This window comes from Corvus brachyrhynchos, unplaced genomic scaffold (assembly GCF_000691975.1).
Source record: "Corvus brachyrhynchos isolate BGI_N302 unplaced genomic scaffold, ASM69197v1 scaffold1, whole genome shotgun sequence".
Taxonomy (NCBI): domain Eukaryota; kingdom Metazoa; phylum Chordata; class Aves; order Passeriformes; family Corvidae; genus Corvus; species Corvus brachyrhynchos.
In genome coordinates this window covers 71,337-93,035 of record NW_008237222.1, presented here as the reverse complement: position 1 = coordinate 93,035, position 21,699 = coordinate 71,337, and the positions used below count along the sequence as shown (strand labels likewise).

General features: G+C 34.7%; 1 protein-coding gene across 1 annotated transcript in view; it reads left to right on the top strand.

Moving 5' to 3' along the window:
* Positions 1–21,699, top strand: part of CEP128 (centrosomal protein 128) — a 114,387-nt gene that overhangs the window by 34,802 nt on the left and 57,886 nt on the right. Inside the window, 7 exon segments of the mRNA XM_017728950.1 lie at positions 365–715; positions 3,912–4,370; positions 4,372–4,569; positions 8,288–8,452; positions 11,490–11,666; positions 13,200–13,259; positions 14,955–15,147. Of these exon segments, the coding sequence (XP_017584439.1) occupies positions 365–715; positions 3,912–4,370; positions 4,372–4,569; positions 8,288–8,452; positions 11,490–11,666; positions 13,200–13,259; positions 14,955–15,147 (1,603 nt within the window).

Genomic DNA, 21,699 nt, shown 5'->3' with positions numbered 1-21,699 from the left:
TTCTCATTTTCTCTCATCTTTACATTAATCTCCTTATATCTTACTATTTGGTTTTATTTCTTTGTGTAGAGTGTAATATATGGCCAGTGATTGATCTCAAACTTACAATACAGAAAAATAACAAGAACAACCAGAAGAGGAACAATTGCAGTAGTATGTATTTTATATCTTGCATTGAAATTCTTTACCATTGCAGAGGCAGAGATTCTCTGGGCTAACAGGGCTTTCCTTGATAGTCAAGCAGATTTTTTGCACTGTTCATATTTTAGATAGAAATGTGATTTAATGTTGCTATATGTTGTTTGATAAGGTTTCATATTGCATATCTTTAGAGAATGTTCGTATTTTGCTATGATGATTCCAGGTGTTAACATCTGACCTGGAAGACAGGGAGAAGCAGCAGGAAAAAATGCTGGACCAGCTAAAGGAGCTACAGAATTGCTACAAGGCTTGTGAGAATGGACGTAGACAAACTGAACTCCAGTCTGCTGAGTTAGCTCAACAGGTTGAAGAGAGTACCAAGGAAGCAGAACGGTATCTCACTGAATACAAGCATTCAGAAGCACTCAGGCTGGAGACTGAGAAAAAAAGAGAAGATTTGAAGGTGAGAGCACAGGAAACTATCCGCCAGTGGAAACTGAAGTGTAAGAAACTGAATCGTGAGATAGAAAAACAAAATCAAACTATCAGTGAACTGGTGGACAAGAAAAGTCAGGTAAGATTGGTTGATTTTTTTTTTGGTACCCTTTCCCTTTGTTTTAGAAATGAAGAGAAGGATCTTACTTATGCAAACTGTGACTTAAACTGCTTTCTGCCTTAACTTCTGGACCTCTTCTGTATAATTTTCAGAACTTTTGCTTTGAAAAATCAATTTGAAAATTGATTGTGTAGAATTTCTGGGTTTTTCATTTGTCTTTGTTCAGTATGGCAGACCACTTATTCCTCTCTTTTTCCTCCTCTAAAGTTTCTCAGGAAAAAACATGGGTTTTTTGATTTTTGACTTAGAAGAATTCCCTTATTTGTTCAGCTGCTGACACTGTTTTAAAGACAAGCACTCACATCAATGCTAATGCTTATCATCCTGTATCAGAATAATGGTAGAAGCCATCATTCTGTTGGCAATGAGTCTGTGGGTCTGTATTTTCCAGTGGCTGAGTAAAAAGTTGCTTGTTCTTATAGTGGCTAATATAGTGCTAGACTGTATGCTGTGAGCTTTTATCTTAACTTACATGCTCTGCTGGTGCAGTCTGTCGTATTGCTTTTGTTTTTTAGTTCTATACTCGCTTTTCACATATTTTCTCATGGCTTTTATCCAGTTTAGTTTACTAAATCTGATGGGCTTGAGATGGCTCCATCCTCTGCTTTGTCTTACTCGAAGATTGAGGTTTTCAAGGGCTGTATGGGATGCAGTGTGGGATGTCTATTAATCCTGTGTTGTTTCTGATCCTGTATTCCGTTCTGAGATTGGTACATGAATGCAACCATGGTCAAAGCACAGGAGAAGTCAGAATTGGGTTATTACTGAGTTGAAATTAATAAACTCTAGCAAATCTAAACTGTGATTCCTTGGTTTGCTGTTTATCTCCTGAGTTGCCTATCATATTCCTTACTTTTTATTATTATTTCCTCTATCCATGCTCCAACAATTCATTCTATAGTAATCTTGGTTAGCCCTATGGTTGTCCGGGGGAATAAGATTCTCAAACATTTAAGAAGCTGGTCACCTCTTGCCTAAGAAAATGGAGGTTGTAAGGAAAGGAAGAATACCTGAACCATTTTGAACTCATATGTGTCTATCAAATGGACAAATAAGCAAAAAGTAAAGGCGAGTTGTGAATAAGCAGCAGTAGATCCCAAAAAGGTTCTGAAGTCACTGTTCATGTAAGCACATAGGTCTTTGTAGAGGCACTTGATAGCACTGTCTGCACTGAAATTTTCTTTGTTACATGAGACTCCTTGACTTGGATTTTACCACTTTTTATGTGACAAATATATTCACGTGCTAAATGCAGTGCTTAAACTTTGTCTTAAGCTCCATTTAAGAAATACCGTCAGTATTTTTTCTTACTTTTAAAGTCATCACCATCCTGCCAACGAGTTTGAGGTAATTGTCACTGGTGAAGAAAGTTTCTTTATTTGAAGATATGCAATATCAAATAAACTGTGTGTCATTGTGAAGGAGAAAAAAGTACAGACGATATTTCATGTTCTCAGTATAAAGTTGGAAACAGTTTACATACAGGAATATAATCAATCTAGCTGCAGTATTTAGTATAAACTTGAGGTAACTGGATGAATATAATTTAACTAGCTTTGAAATATACAGACAACATCTGAGACAAGATTCTGTAAAAATAATAAAGAAAAGGAAAAAATGGCAGTCTGTTGTCTTTGATTTCTGTTAGAGGACTTCAAAGGGTTGATGGAAAACTTTCAAAATTGGATTGCAATCATACCTTGCAATTATGAAATTTTTGAAATATTTGCAGACAATGGATGGGCTATAGAGAGATTGTTTAGGTTTCATTCTTTTGGAGTTACTGGGATAATTTAGTTAAAGTTTTGCCCATGTGGTTGTCCTTAATACTGTTTGAAAGTGGAGTTTCTAACATCTTGTGCCTTTTGAAATATATTTTCTTTTAAGTATGTAATGTAGAAAACATACTCAAAGCAAGTAACTTGCGGGTTTTAGTTTGAAATTTTTCTGGAGTTTTGGTTTTGGTGGTTTTTTGGGTTTTGGGTTTTTTTAGCCAAATCCTTCAAGTAGAATTGCAAGATAGGTTTAGGAAGGTCTTTTTGTTTGGTAGGTTTTTTTCTGAAAAAACCCATGATGGTCATCAGTCCATGTCCTCAATTTTTTATTTTTGTATTTTGCTTTGCATTGCTTATTCTTGATGTAATTGCAAATAGTTTTATTTTTAACTGCACACTTTTTAACCTGATTGCCTTTTTGTTCTGAATTATTTCAAATAATTTTGCTATATCCATAAGAAATGTGCATTCCTTGTTGAATTGGTGAAAATTCTCAGTAAAATTTAGTATCAAATTTATTAAGTCACTTTAAAGAATCTGATATATCCGAACAGATTGCCCAAACAGATTGCACAGTCTCTCTCACTGGAGATATTCAAGAACCATGTGGATATAATCCTGTGCCTGTGCTCTAGGATAAGTCTCCTTGACCAGGGAGGTTAGACCAGATGACCCACTGCAGTCCTTTAAAGCTTACACATTCTGTGATTCTGTGGTATTTTTAACATGAAATATATCAATGTTGGAAAAAACACCCAAACCCTTAAGATCCTTAGGAAAATAGTGGAATTTTTATTACATTTGACTGATTTTTATTTGGGAGATGATGTCATTATTTCTTGGCTTTGATGCATATGTGAACCAAGCTTTTAACTGCTGTTAATTCATCTACTGTGCATAATTTCAAAAATAAGTTAAAGCTGGTATACTTCATATGCAGTATTTTAGAAAATAAACAAAATAAATCAGCATATGGAGTGGACTGTGAGTAAGGTGTATGTGTCCAATAGTCCTGCCTGTATGCTGCTGCATTGCTCTATTACCTTATTTTCTCCATCTTGCTATTTGGAGAAACCAATAAAGAGACACTTCTCAGTCTGCAAAGAGAGAGTGTGAGAAGCAGAGAATTAACCAAAACTATCCCTACTTAGAAGGCTAGATAATTTAAGGACAAGGCCAAGTTTGAGATTGCACATGATCTGTGTGTAAATTTAAAGAAACACTGAATACATTTGAACTAAGTTCATAGTAAGCAAAAATTTTGTATTTTCACATACATATGTTAGTTGTTCCATAGACATTCCTAATGTCTAAGGCCATCTTACAACAATTACCTTTAATTACTTCAGATCACAGTGGATTTTTTCCTTCTTTCCTAGGCCCTTAAAGAAAAAGATGATCTGAAAAGTCAGCTTCTCTCAGCTATAAACCAAATAGAAAACCTGCGGAAAGAGCTGAATGATGTGCTTACAAAGAGAGCCCAGCAGGAAGAACTCCTCCATTGCAAAGAGGTAAAACTGAATGAAATGGAGTCACACCAGGGATCTCTTGAAGAAGAGATTGAAGAAGTTCAAGGTACTGTAAAAAAATTGGAGAATGAGTTGAAAAAGCAGGTCTTTCTACAAAATCAAATGCAAGCTGAGAAGGAACACTTGAAGACAGAACTTGAAACTATTAACTTGTTCCATAAAAAAGACCAAGAACGGCTGCTAGAAATGCAAGCAGATGTAAAAAATTTAAGTGCTGTACGTGTGGAACTAACAAACAGAATAGCAGAAGAGGAGAAAGCCAAAAAGGAATTACTTAAGAGCCTCTCAGACCTCCAGAAACAGTTTTTAGCAGGAATCTAGTCATGAAGAGAAGACTTCAGCTAACAGGCAGCTGAAGATGGAAAGAGAGGTTCACCAACAGGAGTTGGCAGATCTTAGATCAGAATTACAAAATGTGAAAATCAAACATGAACAAAATGTTCAAGAACTCATGAAACTCCTTAAACAAGAAAAAGATGATGCAGAGGCTAAGATTAGAATGCTAAAGGTACTTATTATGAAGAATTCCATTGTCAGACTTCTCCCCTCCTCCCACATAGCCCACACACAGCCCCTGCCATTGAATGATGAAAGTAATAAAGCATGGGCTTTAAAGCAATTAACACACATGTTTTTGCAGGCCATTGTAAAAGTTTAAAGTTCAGAGTAAATAATGTAACAGTACCAGTTTTAGGTCAAAATCTTAGTTCAAAAGTAGTAAAATAGATATGTCTATGATCACAATAAAAGGAAATATATGAAGCTGTAATGTTCTAATACGGCAATCAGATGAAATGCCAGGTGACTGGAAACGGGGAAGCGTTGTACCCATCTTCTAAAAGGGTAGGAAGGAGGACTGTGGCATCTACTGACCTGTCAGTCTCATCTCTGCTCCTGGGAAGATCATGGAGCAAATCCTTTTAGAAGCTAGTCTTAAGGCACATGGAGGACAGGGAGGTGATTTGGAACAGCGAGCACAGCTTCACCAATGGCAAGTCCTGTCTGACCAGCCCAGTGGCCTTCTCTGATGGAGTGACCACATCTGGGGACAATGGAAGTGCTACAGATGTCATTTATCTGGACTTCTGTAAAGCCTTGGATGTGATACCCCACAACATCCTTCTCGCTAAACTGGAGAGAGATGGATTTGATAGGTGCACTGTTAAACAGATAAGAAAGTGGCTGAATGGTCACATTCAGAGGGTTGTGGTCAACAGTTCAGAGTCCGTATGGAGTCCCAATGTACAGCAGTGATGAGTGGTGTCCCTCAGGGATCTCTGTTGGGACTAGTGTTTAGTTATTTAATGTATCATTCATGGCTTAATAATTGACAGTTGACAGAAACCTTTAAGTGAAGATAGCAATAAAAAAAACCCTAGGTGGTCCTTAGTAGAAGGATCATTAAGATTAAATATTTTGACAGCAGTGCTTAACACTGGGGACTTAATTTTTAGTGTGTATAGCATTATTTAACTGGTCTGTCCAAATGTGGTTTTTTCTTTGGTAATGACACTGAGATTAAGAGTGTATATTTGATATAAAGTGGAGAGAAGGAAAGTGTATTCTGGATGCTGGTAAGAAAAAAATAAGTTGATTGTGACTGTGTTCTTCTATGAAATGGCAAATCCTACAGTTAGGACCTTTTTATTGTTACTGATTGTTGAACCTAGATGGAGTATTAAAAAAATTCACTTCCATTATTTCATTTACAGTTCCATGACTTTCCCAGAATCCTAAATCTACATACATTTTTTAAGAGTGGAAGGCTTGAGGGAGGTGAATTTTCTAAGATATTAGGGTATGCAACTGTTTTAGAAGTATACAAAATGATAGTGCACAAGATTCTCTTGACTGAGTGACTGTAAATGAAACAAAATAGGAAATCATATCCATCTCTAGGAAGATCTGATGAGAACATGTCATCCTGCAGGTGATTTGGTTACTTTTTGTCTGAACTCATCATTACATTGCATTTGGAGTTCAATTTTATGGAAATACTTTTCTTCCAAATTAAGGTAAATTTAACATGAATTTTATCCTTTTTTTTTTTTTCTTTTTAAATTTAGTGTTAGCGTAGCGTTTAGGGAAATCCAACAGAAAACGTTGGGGTTTTTTAAACCTTTTTTTTTTTTTCAGGCTGCCAAGCTTGTGTCTAGCAACCAGTTGTCTTTTAATGTTACAGTAATAATTGACCTTATTTATGTCTCAGCTGCGTCCAACCTTTGTAACTGTTTTTGGAAAGGAATATACATATCCTGTCCAAAGATAGTTAAAGCTTTAAAAATAAAGGTCAGTTGAGAGAGACTTGAGGAGTAAAGGGAAATTTAATGTATTTGTAGGATCCAAAGCCTTAAACTTAAAAGAGGATGCATTTATGAGTTACTTCCAGGAAATCAAGGGTGCAGAGTCCTGTGTTTAGAGGACTAACTGCTGCATAGATTGTAAAAAGGAGTGACTTTCGATTTTTGTTGTTCTTTCCTCCCTTGCCTCACTTTTGCCTGTTTTTCTGTAGTGTGGCACTGGATGGAAAATTTATTAGGTAGTTAAGGATTTTGTGGGATGGTAAGGAAGGTACCATAAAAATACTGTATGATGGAATAGAACTGGAGAAGAACATAGAGTTTTTGAGATAGCAGTGTTAAGGAGGATCTTACTGTCTCATTACAGAGATTCTGATACTTAAACTTTTAATTTGGTTTCTTGTAGAACATCCTAAATGATTCCCAACCAATACCTCTATGATGTCTTATTTGTTATTTAAAATTGTAGATACATTAGTCATAGGAATTCAAGTGGTTTGCTTAGTGGTCCCCATTCAGCTATATGCTCAGAAGCTATGGATCTGTCCCCTAATTCTAATACATACCCTCATTTGCTTTAAAAACATGCTTCTTTTCTTAGAATGATGATGTACAAAATGTCCTAATATCTGACAGTATGGAAGTATTTGAAGTATTAATCTTTAATCTAAAGTTATATAGAGATATGTATCTATACGTATAAAATTGTTTATATGTGTGTATTTATTTTTTAATTGTTTTCTACACATTTTCCAATTGTGCCATCCTTCTTTTCCTGAAGATTGTTAAATGTTGAAATTGGGTTCAATAAAGATCAGTTAAATTACAGTCAAATCTGCCTTGTCCGTACTGAAAATTAATAAGTATTAACTTTCTCTTTTGTGTCTCAAGGGTAATATAGGTGAGGGATTTTTTTTCTTTGATTGTCTCCATCTACAGGTATTATAATGCAATTACCTTTACTAGGAACTGAGAAGTTGATTTTTATAAGCATATTCACAGAAAATGTTTTGGGCATTGCAGGCTTGTCTTTGTGGTCATAAGTCTTTGTAGACTGTGGATGCCAAAGTTCTTTCTAAAATTGTCCCTTGGAAGGGTTTTTGTAATCCCTTTAGTGTCTAAATTAGTGTCTACATTTAGTGTTTCAATTAACTCATAAAACTTCTCTCCTTGCCCTTCTTCCTTACAGAAGTTATATCTATATTGTAATTGGGAAATAGAATTTTTGCTTTTCCTCAGAAGGAAATTTACTTTGCAGATTTATTTTTGTGTTTAACTGCATCCCACAATTCATCTAATAGGAAACTGGTTTTGAGTAATGTGTGTGTTAATTTGCTTCTTTGTTGTATTCTTTTTTAAATTCTAGATACTGTAGAGCATTTCTCAAATCTTTCATTTTCAGTCAGTCATTTTTTTCTTCATTTTTCTGTGTTTTCTTCATTTTTCTCTGCAATGTTTTCATGAGTAGCATTAATCGCACAAAATAGTAGCACTAAACCCACACAATTACAGAACTTAAAAGTACTAAGTCTTTGCAGTTGTTTCCTTCCAAATATAAATTCAGTATTAGTTCCTGAAATTAAATGATAGTTTTAGACTTTCTGATTCCAAATTATTTCAGTAATGGAAAAGTTGCATAAATACTAGGCTTCTCAGGATGATGTAAGCTGATGAGTGTAGCAGAGTTGAAATTCAGAATCTGAGACTTCTATTTTCTGCTTTTAAGCACTGTATGGTTCTTCTACTCTGTGATGCATGTTTTCCATGTTCAGATAAGTGATTGCACTTAGTATAACTTAACTCAATTTGATTTTTTACATTTACCATTTGGCAATAGCGTTCCACTGATTTAAAACTTCAGAGTTTGTGTGTGTTTTAAAATAACCAGTACAGTGACTTTGTAATCTGTTTTCCCTTTACCATCAGATGGAACTTTTAGAAGAGAAAAACATAGTTAAGACTCAGTCTCGACAACTGGAAAAAATAAAAGTTGAGTGTGATAAATTGTCAGAAGAATTAACCCAAAATGAAGAAGAAAATATAAAACTAAAATGGAAATGTGAGTCTGTAAAACAAGAACTGGAGAAAAAGGTAAAATTAACTTATTTTAACCATGATTTGTTTCTCTGCTGATAATACCTAAAATAAATGATGGATTATAGAAATAGATGGTAAACCTAAAAAAACCCAGCATGTATGTATTAAAGCATATACCCTGTCATACCATAGTACACAGTTTCTGTATAAATGAAAGAAGACAAAAGTGCTTTGGCTGAGTTATGAACTGTAGCTCTCCAAAGATTTGCTAATATTATTTAGGACTAGAAATATAAATCCTGTTGCTTGCCTGATCTCTAATATAGGTAACTAACAAATGTTTAACCAACCACTTCTAGTTTTCTTCATATTTTTCTTCAAGAAGCAGTGGAGCTCTGAATAATTTAGACGTAATTTGAAGGAGATATGCAACGTAAGCATAGTAAAAGAAATTCTAACTAATGTTGGGGTGGAGGACTTTTTGTGTTTTGGGGGTTTTTTTGATAGTATGGAGATAGTTTAGCAAGCTAAAGAAATGCCAGGTTTAACATTTTTCTATCAGGAAGTGTAGGTTTCTGGGGATATGATTGCCTGACAAAAGATTTTGGGAATATGAAAACTACAGGCAATCATATCCACCAGGCCTTCCTGTTTCATCTTCCCCAACAAGGAAGTGGTTTAGAAGTTCAACTTGTCAGACTAATAAAGAGTATCTGAAATGAGAATTCAAAATGCGTTTTTTCTGTGTTGGCATTTTAGTTCTAGAATATCTATTATTAAGAAAACATGTTTATAGGGGTGTACATAGGCTTCTGTAGTCTGTTGTGACCTAGCTCCAACCTTACCTAATGTTGGGAAGACGCTGTTTTTGGACCAAAATAATCTTTTATCTCTAAATTGAAAAAGATCAGAGGAGTTTTTAAGCATGCAATCCCGTGGTCTCAGCTTTTGAAGGTAAATGCAGATGGAGACTTCTACTAGATTGCATTAATGGTTAACTTAAGAGAATATTTGCTATTGTGGTTTCGTGGCTTGTCAAAAGGAGTGTTAGGATGGGGGAAATAATATTACCTTTTGAGAAATCTCATACTAGCATAGAGTTGTGGCAATGCAGCAGAAGCTTATTGTGTTACAAAATACTTCCTTTTCCATGCTTTTAATACTTCTAATATCATTCTGTTCTTAATGCAAATACTAATTCAAAGAAGCATAGGTGTTATAGCTACCTTGGATTTTTTTTTCCATGAAAGATGGAGGAGCAGAGAATAATGGTAAAGTGATTGGTTTCTTTCCTTTTCCTTCTGCACTTCTGAGTCATTAGTGACTTTGATTCTCCTGTGGGCTCTGGGTGTAGAATGTTAAGGAATGTTAGCACACTCAGAAAATCAGGCAGATAAATAAATAAATTTACATATTCTGTTTTAGTCATGGTCTTTGGGAATGAACTTTGACATGTGATGGACTGCGTTCAGTGAATAGTGAGATAACAGAACACTGATACTGGAAATATATACAATGCAATCTTATTACTTTCAGAATACTTACCTAGGTCAAAACTGTTCAGCTCCCATCTTTATAGTACAGAAATACTGGAACCTGTCCATCTGTAAAAATCTTACGATTTCTTCAGTTTGGAATAACTGCCGTCTAACTCAAGTATTTTTTGTATTAATTTCATGAAAAAAATCAGACTGCTTATCAAGTGTGAGTGTCTCACATTTGTAGGTCACCTATATTAAAAACACCTATTTCGCTAATAGAAGTAACACCTATACATATATATGTATACAACCTCCTGAAAGGAGGTAGCAAGGTGGGTATTGGTCTCTTCTCCCGATTAGCAAGTGGTAGGACAAAAGCAAATAGCCTTAAGCTGTATCAGGGGAGATTTAGATTGCATATTAGGAAAAATTTGTTCACACGTTGGAACAGGCTGCCCAGGGGAAGTGGTTGAGTTGCCACCTCTGGAGGTGTTCAAAAGACATATAGATGTGGTGATGTTCAGGGACATGGTTTAGTGGTGGACTTGGCAGTGTGGGGTTTGCAGTTGGACTCTTAAGATCGTGGAGTCCTTTTCCAACATAAATGATTCTATGATTCCATGTATATCCCATTCATGGAACTTGTGTTAGACATTACCTAACTCCACGCTGGTGTCTCATAAGAGCAATGTATGCAGATTTCCATCAAATACACTTCAAACAGTTGTACCTTGTCATTGTGGAGGTAATAATTATTAATAAAAATTAATAAATAAAATTAATTAATAAAAATTAATTAATAAAAATTAATAAATTTTTGAAATTCTTGCTTTTCTCACCATTCTTGGTGCAACTTGCATGCATTGGAATGTGCCTGTTAAAGTGTTCACCCTTCGCTGCATTACATCCTCCTGATCTCAGCAGCAGACAGGTGTGTTTCAATTTCACTTACTTTCACAAGATAGGTTTTTCTATATTAATTATGATGCATAATTCATTATTTTGTGTAATCCAGCAGCAGTTTTGTTTGGTTTTACATGGCAGCTCTATCATAGATATGAAAGAAGAGAATCTGAATTTTAAAAACATATGTAACATATTTAATCAACTTTCTGACATTAGATGATAACATAAAATGCTTTCCTCAGTGCCACTCACTTTCCTATGAAATATTCTTTGAGTAGTTTTCCTTTGAGGGCACACTGCCAATAAAATTATCCTTCTGGGATCTCTTCTGATGATAGAGATTAGATGCCTATAACTGATTCAGGCAGAAGGTAATAATGGGAGCATTTGCTCTGGGCTCTTTTTCTACTCATGAGGAGATTTGTAATAGAACATCTATTTTTGACTTTGAAGGTACGCTTTATGATTGTTGAGTTTGCATTTGGTAGCAGTTTCTTCCTAACTGATTTACAGGATAATAAGGAGAATCAAGGGAGGAACTTAAAAGTGCTATTAGCAGATATTATTTTTCCAGGGCAAGGAGTTGAAATTAGCATGAGTGAGTATAGTGTGATTATAAGATTGAAAGGTATATTGCTAATGATGTATGTTACATTATTAATGCAATAATTTATCTTTGTTTTGTTTTTCCTCTGTCTCTCCAGGAAAAGCAGATCATCAATGAAGAAGATCATTTGAGAAAGATGAGCGAGGCCAGACTGCAGTTTAAAGATCAGCTGCGTCACTTAGAAATGGAACAGCAATCCATTCTCTCCATGATAGGAAGTGAAATTGACGCTGCTTGTGAAATCTTTTCTCGAGACTCCATGGAGAAATTCAAAGTAATTCTAGTTTTAAGTATACTTCACATTTTGTTATTTTCTTAATGCAAGTTTGCAGCAGAACTTGTATGCATTATTGTCAGTGTTGTATAGATAATCATTCTAATAGAATTATGGATATTTAGCTGGTACAGAGGGACATTGCTAGGTATTAGAATGGGATGCTATGAAGAACTGTCCATGCATTAATTGGTACTGCTTTCTTTTCCCTTTTTTTTTTTTTTTTTTTGTGAGAAACAGTTCTCCTTTTGCTTGTGTGAAAAGACCTTTTATGAGCCAAAATTTTGAGGTAGGTTTTCTTAGGCAGTCTAGAGTTGGGAAGTCCTCAAGAAAGGCCTAAAATGCTTTTAAAATTGGGAGAAAATGTAAGAAAGGTTTTGTTAAAAAATCACTTGGATGCTTTGTTTTTTATGTAGAGAACTAAATACTGAAAATGAAAAGAGTTTAAAACGTCCTCTTTTGAGGAGCAGGTCCTTGTATCCAGAAAACTCAGCCCCAAATTTTCAGGAAACTGGTAGCTTGCTGTAACTTTTTTTTCACTATTTTACTACTTCTCCTGCAACCCCTGTCTCCCTGTAGCTTTTCTTCTGAGTATTCTCATTTGTTCCCCAGGTTCAGAAACCACTCTTCCTCCCTTCGTATGATTCTACATGACTAATCCTCTTAAATCAACATTGTACATTTCTGAGAATAAAGAGAACGGAATGTATGACTCAGCTCGTTGCCACACTCAAAAGTGCTTGACCTGGTGGATTTTTAGCCTTAGCTGCAACCCCGGAGTACATTCATGTTACATCTTTTTTTGTCTTGCTATTTAAATAGAGAATACTTTGTAGTTCCTGGTCATTTGACTGGGCTAGGCTGCTTTTGTAATAGGAATTTTTCACAATTGACACCATTTCTCCACTCACATATGGAGTTGGGATGTTGCAGCACAAAACTAGATGAGAATTCTAAGAAAATGTGTTTGACAAACAAGCTTTCTCCTCTGTATTCTTATAGCTCAGTCTGGTTTTTTATTAAGTTTTGTGATCTGCTCTGGTTGCCAGATTCTTGATCATTGAGCCATACCTTCTTGGATTTGCTTCCCACCTCGTGCAGAGTTTTTGGTTTCTGGATAAAGTTTTGTAGATCCCTGTTTGTACAATTCTCCTTTTTTTTGATCACTGGCAAAATTAAACTAGTTCTGAATGTGAATTTTTGACTAGACAGCTAATGCGAAAAAAAGTTAGTTTTTAAAAAAAAAAAAGAAAAAAAGCAGCTTCCTTTGTTATATTTTTCCTCTCCCCAGTACTTTAGGTATTGCCAAGGTTTCTAAAAAGTTTCACCCTTCAAGAAATTGCCACTACAACTTGGGTGAGCAAGGAGGAATTTGATGGATAAATACTTGTATTCAGAGAAGTCAAACACTAGGCTTAATCTTCCTTGATAAAAAATGTATTTGTTTGATGAATTTCCAGTAATCAGGACTTTCTTCCTTCTATGTCTAATTCCCGTTTTACGTCTGTTTCTCTGTCTCCTGCTTTTCCATAGGCAATATCCCTCACACCAACAGTACGGAATGATCCTCATCGCTGGTTAGCAGAAACAAAGGTAATAGTCAAAACTCCTGAAATTTCACTGAATAAGCTAATATCCAATATTTGAGCAACCTGGTGTAGTGGGAAGTGTCCCTGCACATGTCAGGGGGTTGAAACTAGGTACTAAATGATCCCTGAGGTCCTTTTCAGCCCTAACAATTGAGTGAGGGGGTGAGTCTGTGAAAGGATGGATCTGATTCAGTTGAAGGTCTGTTTAAAATGGCACTTAAAGTGTAAAAGGAAAAATACAAAAGCATTCCTTTGGCAATAATTCTGGTATTTCCAGAGTGTTATTTTAACTGACAGAATAGTTTTCTGAATGTTTCTATCAACAAGATATAGCCATCTCTGTAGCAAAATAAATAGCAATATTGTTATCACCAAATAAAGGCATTGAAGTAAGAGCAGTGATAGCCTTTAGATCTGGTTCAAATTTTTTTCAGACAAGTAAAGCATGAAAATGTAGTCAGCGGGTTAAGTTTCTCTTTAGCATTATCACAAGGCAAGAGATCGTTTTAAATAAGGCTGGTATTAAATCTGAAATGTATTAGATTGGATTCTTGGAAAATGAACGATTTTTCTTTCCACTTTAAAGCTTTCAAGCCCTATAATGTGGGGGCACATATGCTTGAAAACATCTTCAAGGTGATGATTGTAACTCATAAATCTTGCCTTTCATTTTGTAGCTTTCCTCTAGCACCCTCAACTCACACACATAAGCACATTTCTTACCCATATCTTTTAAAAGAAGTAAGTTTCTCATGATCAAAATAGATCACAAACTCTGGAAGACAACTGGTGTTTTTACTTCATGTAGAAAGGTCAAAGCCACAGGAGAATTGACTTAAGGAAAAAAAATTGCAAATGTTTTCATGTAAGAGAAGGTTATTCATGGTGTGTGGTCTGGGTAAGACTTGTAGACCAAGAAACACTACCACTATAGATAACAGAGACAAGATTGGAATCATAGTTCTCCCGTTACGGGGGAAGTATTTTCTTCACTTGAAAAAGTGACACTGACATAATATTAAAAAGAACTTTCAAAGAGTGCCTAGTAATATTTTGCATACATTTCTCACCTAAGTTTGTTTAGCTGCCAGAGGGAAGTTTAGAATGAATGACTACTTAAAATGCCACTTTTATTTTCTTTTGTCGTTAAACAGGCTGTGTGAAAGTATTTCATTTGATCACTTCTAGATTTACTATATTGATCACAACCTTATCAATGAGATCTTTTTCTCCTCTGAATAAACCTTAAATATTGACTTTTGCTGACTAGAAAGGATTGATGTCACTTTTTTAGAAAGGAGAAATACTTTATATTCTTTCAACATAAAATAGAGAGAAAAAGGTATTCTGAAAGGAAGGCCTATCTCTTGGTGTCTGTGTGCACTAATTCAAAGTGAATTTCCATATCTACCCTAGCAAATTCATGCTTCTTATTTAAAAAGAAATACAATAATATAAAAGAAGATCACTATATTGGCTTTTCACATATAATTATCAACCAAAATATGTCTTTTGAGTCTCTTGAAGGTCCACATATGTTCATATAACGTCATATATCTGAATGTCCCCTATTATTATTATTCAGATAGCTACAAATGAGTAATCTGTAACTCCAAAGACAATTTGCTCAGTGAACATTTACGTCCTTTTATTGTCATTAGAATTCTTTACTTTTTATTGTACCGTTTTTTTAATATAGACTAAGCTTCAGTGGCTGTGTGAGGAGGTAAAGGAAAGAGAAAGTAAGGAAAAAAAACTGCGATGCTACTTGCTGCAAAGCCGAGAACAGCTCAAGCACTTTGCACAGATAAAGGAGACTGAACATCAGTCTCTCTTTAAACAGATAAAAAACCAAGAAAAACTTCTGGAAGAAGTTCACAGAGAAAAAAGAGGTATGTTACTGGTTTGATTTTTGTTGATAAAAGGGAGAAAGAATGTAAAATTGTATTAATTATAATTTCTATGGCACATTCAGATGTATTTTATCAACTAGTTATTGCAAACTGCAATGTGCTAGTGATAACCAAGAAAAATGCTAGGTTTGTGGGTTTTTGTTTTCCTTCGCTGACAAAAAAGGCAAATGCAATCAACTGTGTTTCAACCCAGTACAGTGGCTGAATAACACAAGAGTTTACATCATGCACAGTGGATATAGAAATATTTTCCAGCTGTACCTTCTGGGACATTGCACGACCCGGGCAAAACGGGTTATACAAGAGTCTGAGGCTGTCTGAGTTAGACTGCTATTTGCATAGCTCGCTGTGTCGTGGTATGATCTTTCATGGTATTCTCTTCCCCCAGTTTTGAAAGAAAGGTGTCACCTTTTAGGTTTTCTTCAGAAATCTTGTTCCAGTCTTTATTCAGGACTCCATACTGATACAACTGGACAGAATAAGTATTCTCTTTAATTATTTTGTTAGATGTCACTTTGTGCTGATTGATGTAGACTCATCATAAGCGTAAACTTTTAGCAAGTGTAGTTATAGCTTCTAGTGGCTGACTTATTATTGAAAATGTTTTGTGAAATGTAGCAAAAACAAAACTGCCTGATTTTGGCTAGAACAAAGTTAATTCTCTTCCTAGTAGCTGAAACATGCTGTGTTTTGGATTCAATATGATAGTAATGTTGATAACACAGTGATGATTTAGTTGTTGCACCCTAAGTCAAGGACTTTTCAGTTTTCCATGCTCCGATAGTGAGCAGGTGCACAAATAGCTGCAAGGGAGCATGGCCAGGCTGGGGGAACTGACCAAAGGGATATTCTGTATATTAGAACACTATTCCCAGTATATAAACACAGGGGAGTTGTCTGGGAGGAGCCAATCACAGCTGGAGAAGGGGCTGGACGTCAGTGGTGAGCAGTGGTATTCTACATCACTTGGGGTTTTTTTGTTTTTATTTCTATCTTTTTTGTTGTTTTCCTTTTCTTTTTTGTTTCTTTTTTATTTTTAAAATTTTATTATTTAATTTTTTTATTTTTAAACTGCTTTTGTCTAATCCCATGGGATTTAGCTTCTTTCTGATTCTCCTCTCCATTTCAGCAATGGGGTGTGTGTATGTGAGCAAGTGTCCGTATGGTACTTAGTTGCCAACTGGGATTAAGCCACCACCACAACAGCAATAACAGATAAAAACATTCTTGTAAATATTTTATAGAACAATGCTGGTTGTTTTAAAAGAATTGTAAGATTCTGTCAAAATTTTCTTCTTCCACTTACAAAGAACTTTGAAAGAGAACGTGCTTTGATCTTTCAAGCTTGAAGGTTTCTATTGCTGTCCTTCATTTGTTAAGAAAGATGGCACACAGACCCTGATATGACATTAATAGTGCTTTAGTGTTTTTATATTTGAATAATTATCTACTAAGATGATCTCCCTGAAGCCTTATTTGCCTTTTTAATGCAAGTGCATAGGAAATAAAGCAAACCTTACTTAGATCTCTGTTCTATTGTACTTATTTAGTTTAGACTTCGTGGAACAATTCACAGCCTGCATTTAAATTTCAAGCTGTAGGTCAAGTTATTATGGGCAATTATTAAACTGAAAAGAATGGTAAGAAGTAATGTTGTTAACTGAGCACAAAAAATAGTGTGTAATCTTATACCTTCTTTTTATAAGGGCCATTTCTTTTTTCCCCTCCAAGTATGCTCAGTTCCATTTGTTACTTCACATACTACAACTTATGCAGTTTTAAGTAAATGGTGTTCTCCTCTGTCTTCTCTAGAGGTGGATGCTTGTTAAAAGTAGGTAAGAGAAAGGAAGTAACTGTTAAATAGTTGTTAAAGTTTTCTGTGTAGCAGAAAACAGTAAACATTCTTTAAAATTCCACTAAATAAAGAATGAGAAATACAACTTACAAAAAGGTGACGCAGTGCCAGCAATGCAGGCCAGTGTTAGGTTTAAACCCTGGGATCAGGATAGATACACAGGATCTGAGGATACATGGGTATGAAGATAGCAGCAGAGGAAGATAAGTAACCTTGACTGCTGCTAGTGGATTTCCCAAGATATCCTCCTTGCTGTCTTCACTTAAAAACATTCATAAAACATTAATTTTTGTTTTGAATTTTATTTCTGATTTAAATAATTGTAATTTACTGTTTGATGGGGAAATAGGGAGTCAGGAGTGTGTTCATAAGCAGCTATCAAGCATCTTATTGTCTCTTGACATGCCATGTTTTTTTAATGAGATATAATTTGAAACCTGGTCATGTAAGGTGGTGATTGGTAGGGTGTTTTTTGGTGTGTTGTTTGGTGGGATTTTTTTGTTTGTTTTTGGGCACTGCTGTTAAAATAGTGTTGGAGGAGAGATGCAGGTATTTCCAATTACACAGCCAATTATTTATATACACAATTAAGAATAGTCTTCATGTCTGTAAATTTATAATTCACTTTGTCATGTTCCATTTGGATTAGATCTGATAGTCAGCAATCTTGTGCATACAGATGAAGTTACCATGATTTGGCTCAGTACCAGTGTATTTCTTCAGCTTTAGCCCTGTGGTGTTACAGCCCTTCCAGGAGTGTGTCTGCTTCTCTTAATAGTATTCAAGACTTTATTAATTCAGTAAGTGTTCATTCTAATTAGAGATAGGGAAATAAAATACATCTGAGCCCAACTTCCTGTTGTCATTAATTTGATAAAATAGTTGGTAGTTACTGAATAACTGAGAGATGTAGCAGAAGCCACAGTATGGCTGTCACCTGTATGGTGTTCAACATGCAACTGTGCAGGGGAGTACTGATGTGATGATTAAATATAAGAATGATAAATTCAAGTAAGGAATGTGCTTCTCTAAGTGACAAAGGGATAGTTGGTACTCTTTAGAGATGCTGGTCTGTAGACTCACTTTTGTTCATGAGTGGGCTTAGTATGAAGAGTAGGAATATGATAATAAAAATTGGAGCCTTAAAAACATTGGTGGCTTTTTTGGTACGCAAAATGGAATAGCACTGGAATTGTTTAATTTCATTTACCTGATACCAAGAAAGGAAATATTATGTATTATTTATTTTTACTGCCTTTAAATCAATTTTGAATTTGAAGCCAGAGTCAGAAGTTCATAATAATGTTTACAAACATTGAACAAAATTTTAAGAACTTTTTATTAGTGCACCAATCAGCAGGTTGACTTGGTATTTAACATAATTTTCTTGTACCACTAATTAAATGACAGAGCATGTGACACTGTATGCAAGAATAATGGAGCTACAATCTCCACATGAATTTAATTGGTTTGTTTTACAGTCATGTCAACTTAGATTGTTCTTTTTAATTTGAAAATTATGACCTTCATTACACCAAGTCAGGTTTTTTTTAGAAATTGTAGAAGATAGAGAAATAATAGAATGTATATCTGTTAATGTGAGTTTTGAGTACTGTCCTTTGTATCAAGTGATACATTTAAATGTTTAAAAAGGGTTGTTTTTATTTTAAAAAGGGTGCAAGACAAAATCTGACTGCTTTTATATCTTGAACAGATACTCTTACATACTGAATGAAAAGCCCAGCCTTGATTATGATGCAAGTAGTAGAATGTAAACATGTAAATAGTTTAATGGATCAATGACTTGAACATGAAAATTGGAAAAACTACTTTCCCAGAGGGGAAAAAAGAAAACACAGGTAAAAGCATAAAAAAGGTGTTAAGCCAAAAGGAGAAAGCAATCCATCAAAATGATAAAAAATTTAAATTTAGGATGCAGAATGCTGGTTGGCTTTTGTTTCTTAAACATAGAAAATGGAAGTACTTACACAATACTAAGGCACCCAGTAATGAAATTTTGGGCAAATCCCAGGTGCAGGAATTAAGCAATTGAAGGCAGAATGTATTTAATTGATAAAAAAGAGCCCTTCACTTTTTTATTTTTTTTTAAACACCAACGTATCCTTAACAGTATTGCTAAATTAAATGGGCATTCAATCAAATTTGATCAAATGGATGAAAATATTTTCTGCTGCATTTGGAATGACACAGATTTTAGATGGAACATTTTACCAGATTCTGTGAATAACCATGAATATCCATGTATGTGGTTGACTGTCCCCACCGACACAAACCACTTGTCTGAGTACCTGATATAGTGTGAAAATACTCCATTAATTTAAGTTCACTTATGTCAAAATTTTGAAAATGAGATAGAGAAATTGTATTCTCAAGAAATTAATTTGTTAATTTCCTTTCAATGGATCTGATAATGTAGTTTACTCCTGGAGTTTTTTTGGGAGAAAGAATAAAAATAGAGATTTATGGTGGACATACCAAAAGTAGGTAGGATAAATATTTAAACTGCTTTGTTGATGAACATGTGTAAGGAAGTTTTATTAGCTTAAATAGGCCTACTAAAACTTCTAACTATGGGGTATTTTTGTCTTTACCCTTCACCAAGGCATTTGTAAATACCTAGGATATTGCAGGCTTTTGAATCCTTCTTGTGAATCTCTGTAGAAGTGTTAACATTATCACAGTGGTACCTGTGGTGGTATAAACTGGCTGTCCATGTGGTATTATCCTGAAAAATACAAGTAAGCTAACATAAAGATTCATGAATGAGAGAATAGAGAATGAAGCAAAGTACAGTTGTGAAGCACAGAGTTTCAGGATTGTTTACAGAGTAGCAGAAGTTTCAGAGTTACCTGGTGATGCTTCAAGATCAGCTACATTTGTCTTCCATTCTTGGTAAAAGTATCATGCTGGAGACTTTAGAAATTCAGAAGTCTAGCAATATTTGTGAATACAGAAGAACTGAAGAGGATGTGAGTTCTGATTTCAGGTTTGCAGATTTGTACTTTGGATACAGTTCACTACTTAATATATTTTTCTAGCATGCTACACAACGAGATATTTCAGTAAATAACAACTTGGATTCCATTTTTCCTCTTAGAGTGATTTTGGTCTCACTATCAAATTTATTTCAAAAACATTGCATTAGGTATTCAATCTGTTAACAAGGGTATGAGGAAATAAAACACATAAGTTCCAGTTTCTTAACTAAGCTTCATTTGCATTCTGGAATCACTGAGCATGCCAAGGTGTTCTTAAAATAATTTAAAAGTTAGTTTAGGTAACAAGTATTTTTTTAATTATTATCTTTTTAATGCCATTGTCAAGAATTGTACCCAGGACCTAGCACAAATTTCTTTCATTTACTGCATTTCTATATGGTCTAGCCAAACTGTGTAGTCTGAAAAGTTCATCATTCGAATCAGTGAAAGTCTATATTTGATCCTGGGTCCACCCATTGGTCTTAGAACTCAGATGTACTTTAATTGCCTTTCCAAGAAAATTTTGGAATATATTGACATTTATATAAGCTAGACATAATGTGTTGTATAGTGGTGGACATGAAGTCTGCACAGTTCTTTTGTTTTAGGATAATATGCTCCTACTTCAGAGAAGACATGGATAGTCAACACATAAATGTTTAGCAAAATAAGACCTGACATATTTGGCAAGGCTGTATCTGTTCTTTTTTAATGAAACAATGTTAGTAAGGCTGTAGTGATGTAAGAAGAGCAGGTGCATTGCTCCTATTCACAGACTGATATAATTTATCTCAAAATATTCTGCAAATATGCTGTTTTACACAAAGTCCCAGGTGATGCAGGACATATTCTGTACCAGTTCTCACTGTCTACTGAGATAATACTCTATAATCACACTTAAATTGTTACACATTTAGAATTTCTCTTTTACAGGTTATACTGCTAAGTAAAGCTTAAGAAGGTAACAATTCTAGTCCTGAGCTATGATAGACTAATGTTAGATGCTTTTATCACAAGTACCAACCTGAACTGGACAAGTCTGTGCTGTTTGTCTTTATGCATTAAGTTTATCCCTCATGCATTTGTCATTGTGCATTGTCTCAGATTTGAGGATACAAAAATCAAATTTTGAAAGACTTACATTTTAGCTGGCTTTAGTGACAGTGTCATCTCTATGAATCTTAGTTACCTCTAGTTTCATCACTTGTGATGAAAACAAGTATATTTTACAAAGATTTTGATAAGTGATTCCTGAAGCAAGACACCAGTTTAATTTCTTTTTTTTCTGTTAGGTTCAGTCAGGATTATCTGTTACTCATCTGCTGTGGATAATGTACACTCAAAAGAGCCTGTTATACTAAAGTAGATTAAAAATGTAGGTAAAACTCTGCTTTGACAAAACCTAATATTTCAAATTATATTCCTGGTTTTTTCTACTTTAAAGTCAGTAAGTCCAATTTTTGTTTGGAAACACTAAAGCAGAAAGAGCAAAAATTTAAAGTAAGAGACAGTGTAGTACATTGAGTGCAAATACACTGACACTGAGGAATCTGTTATTAAACTGAGGAAACATACGAAATTGGGAACCAGTGAAAATCAAAATGTCTAAAATCTTTCTATTATGACCTATTATATTTCATTTAATAGTAAAATACATATGCTGTTTTGAAGACAACT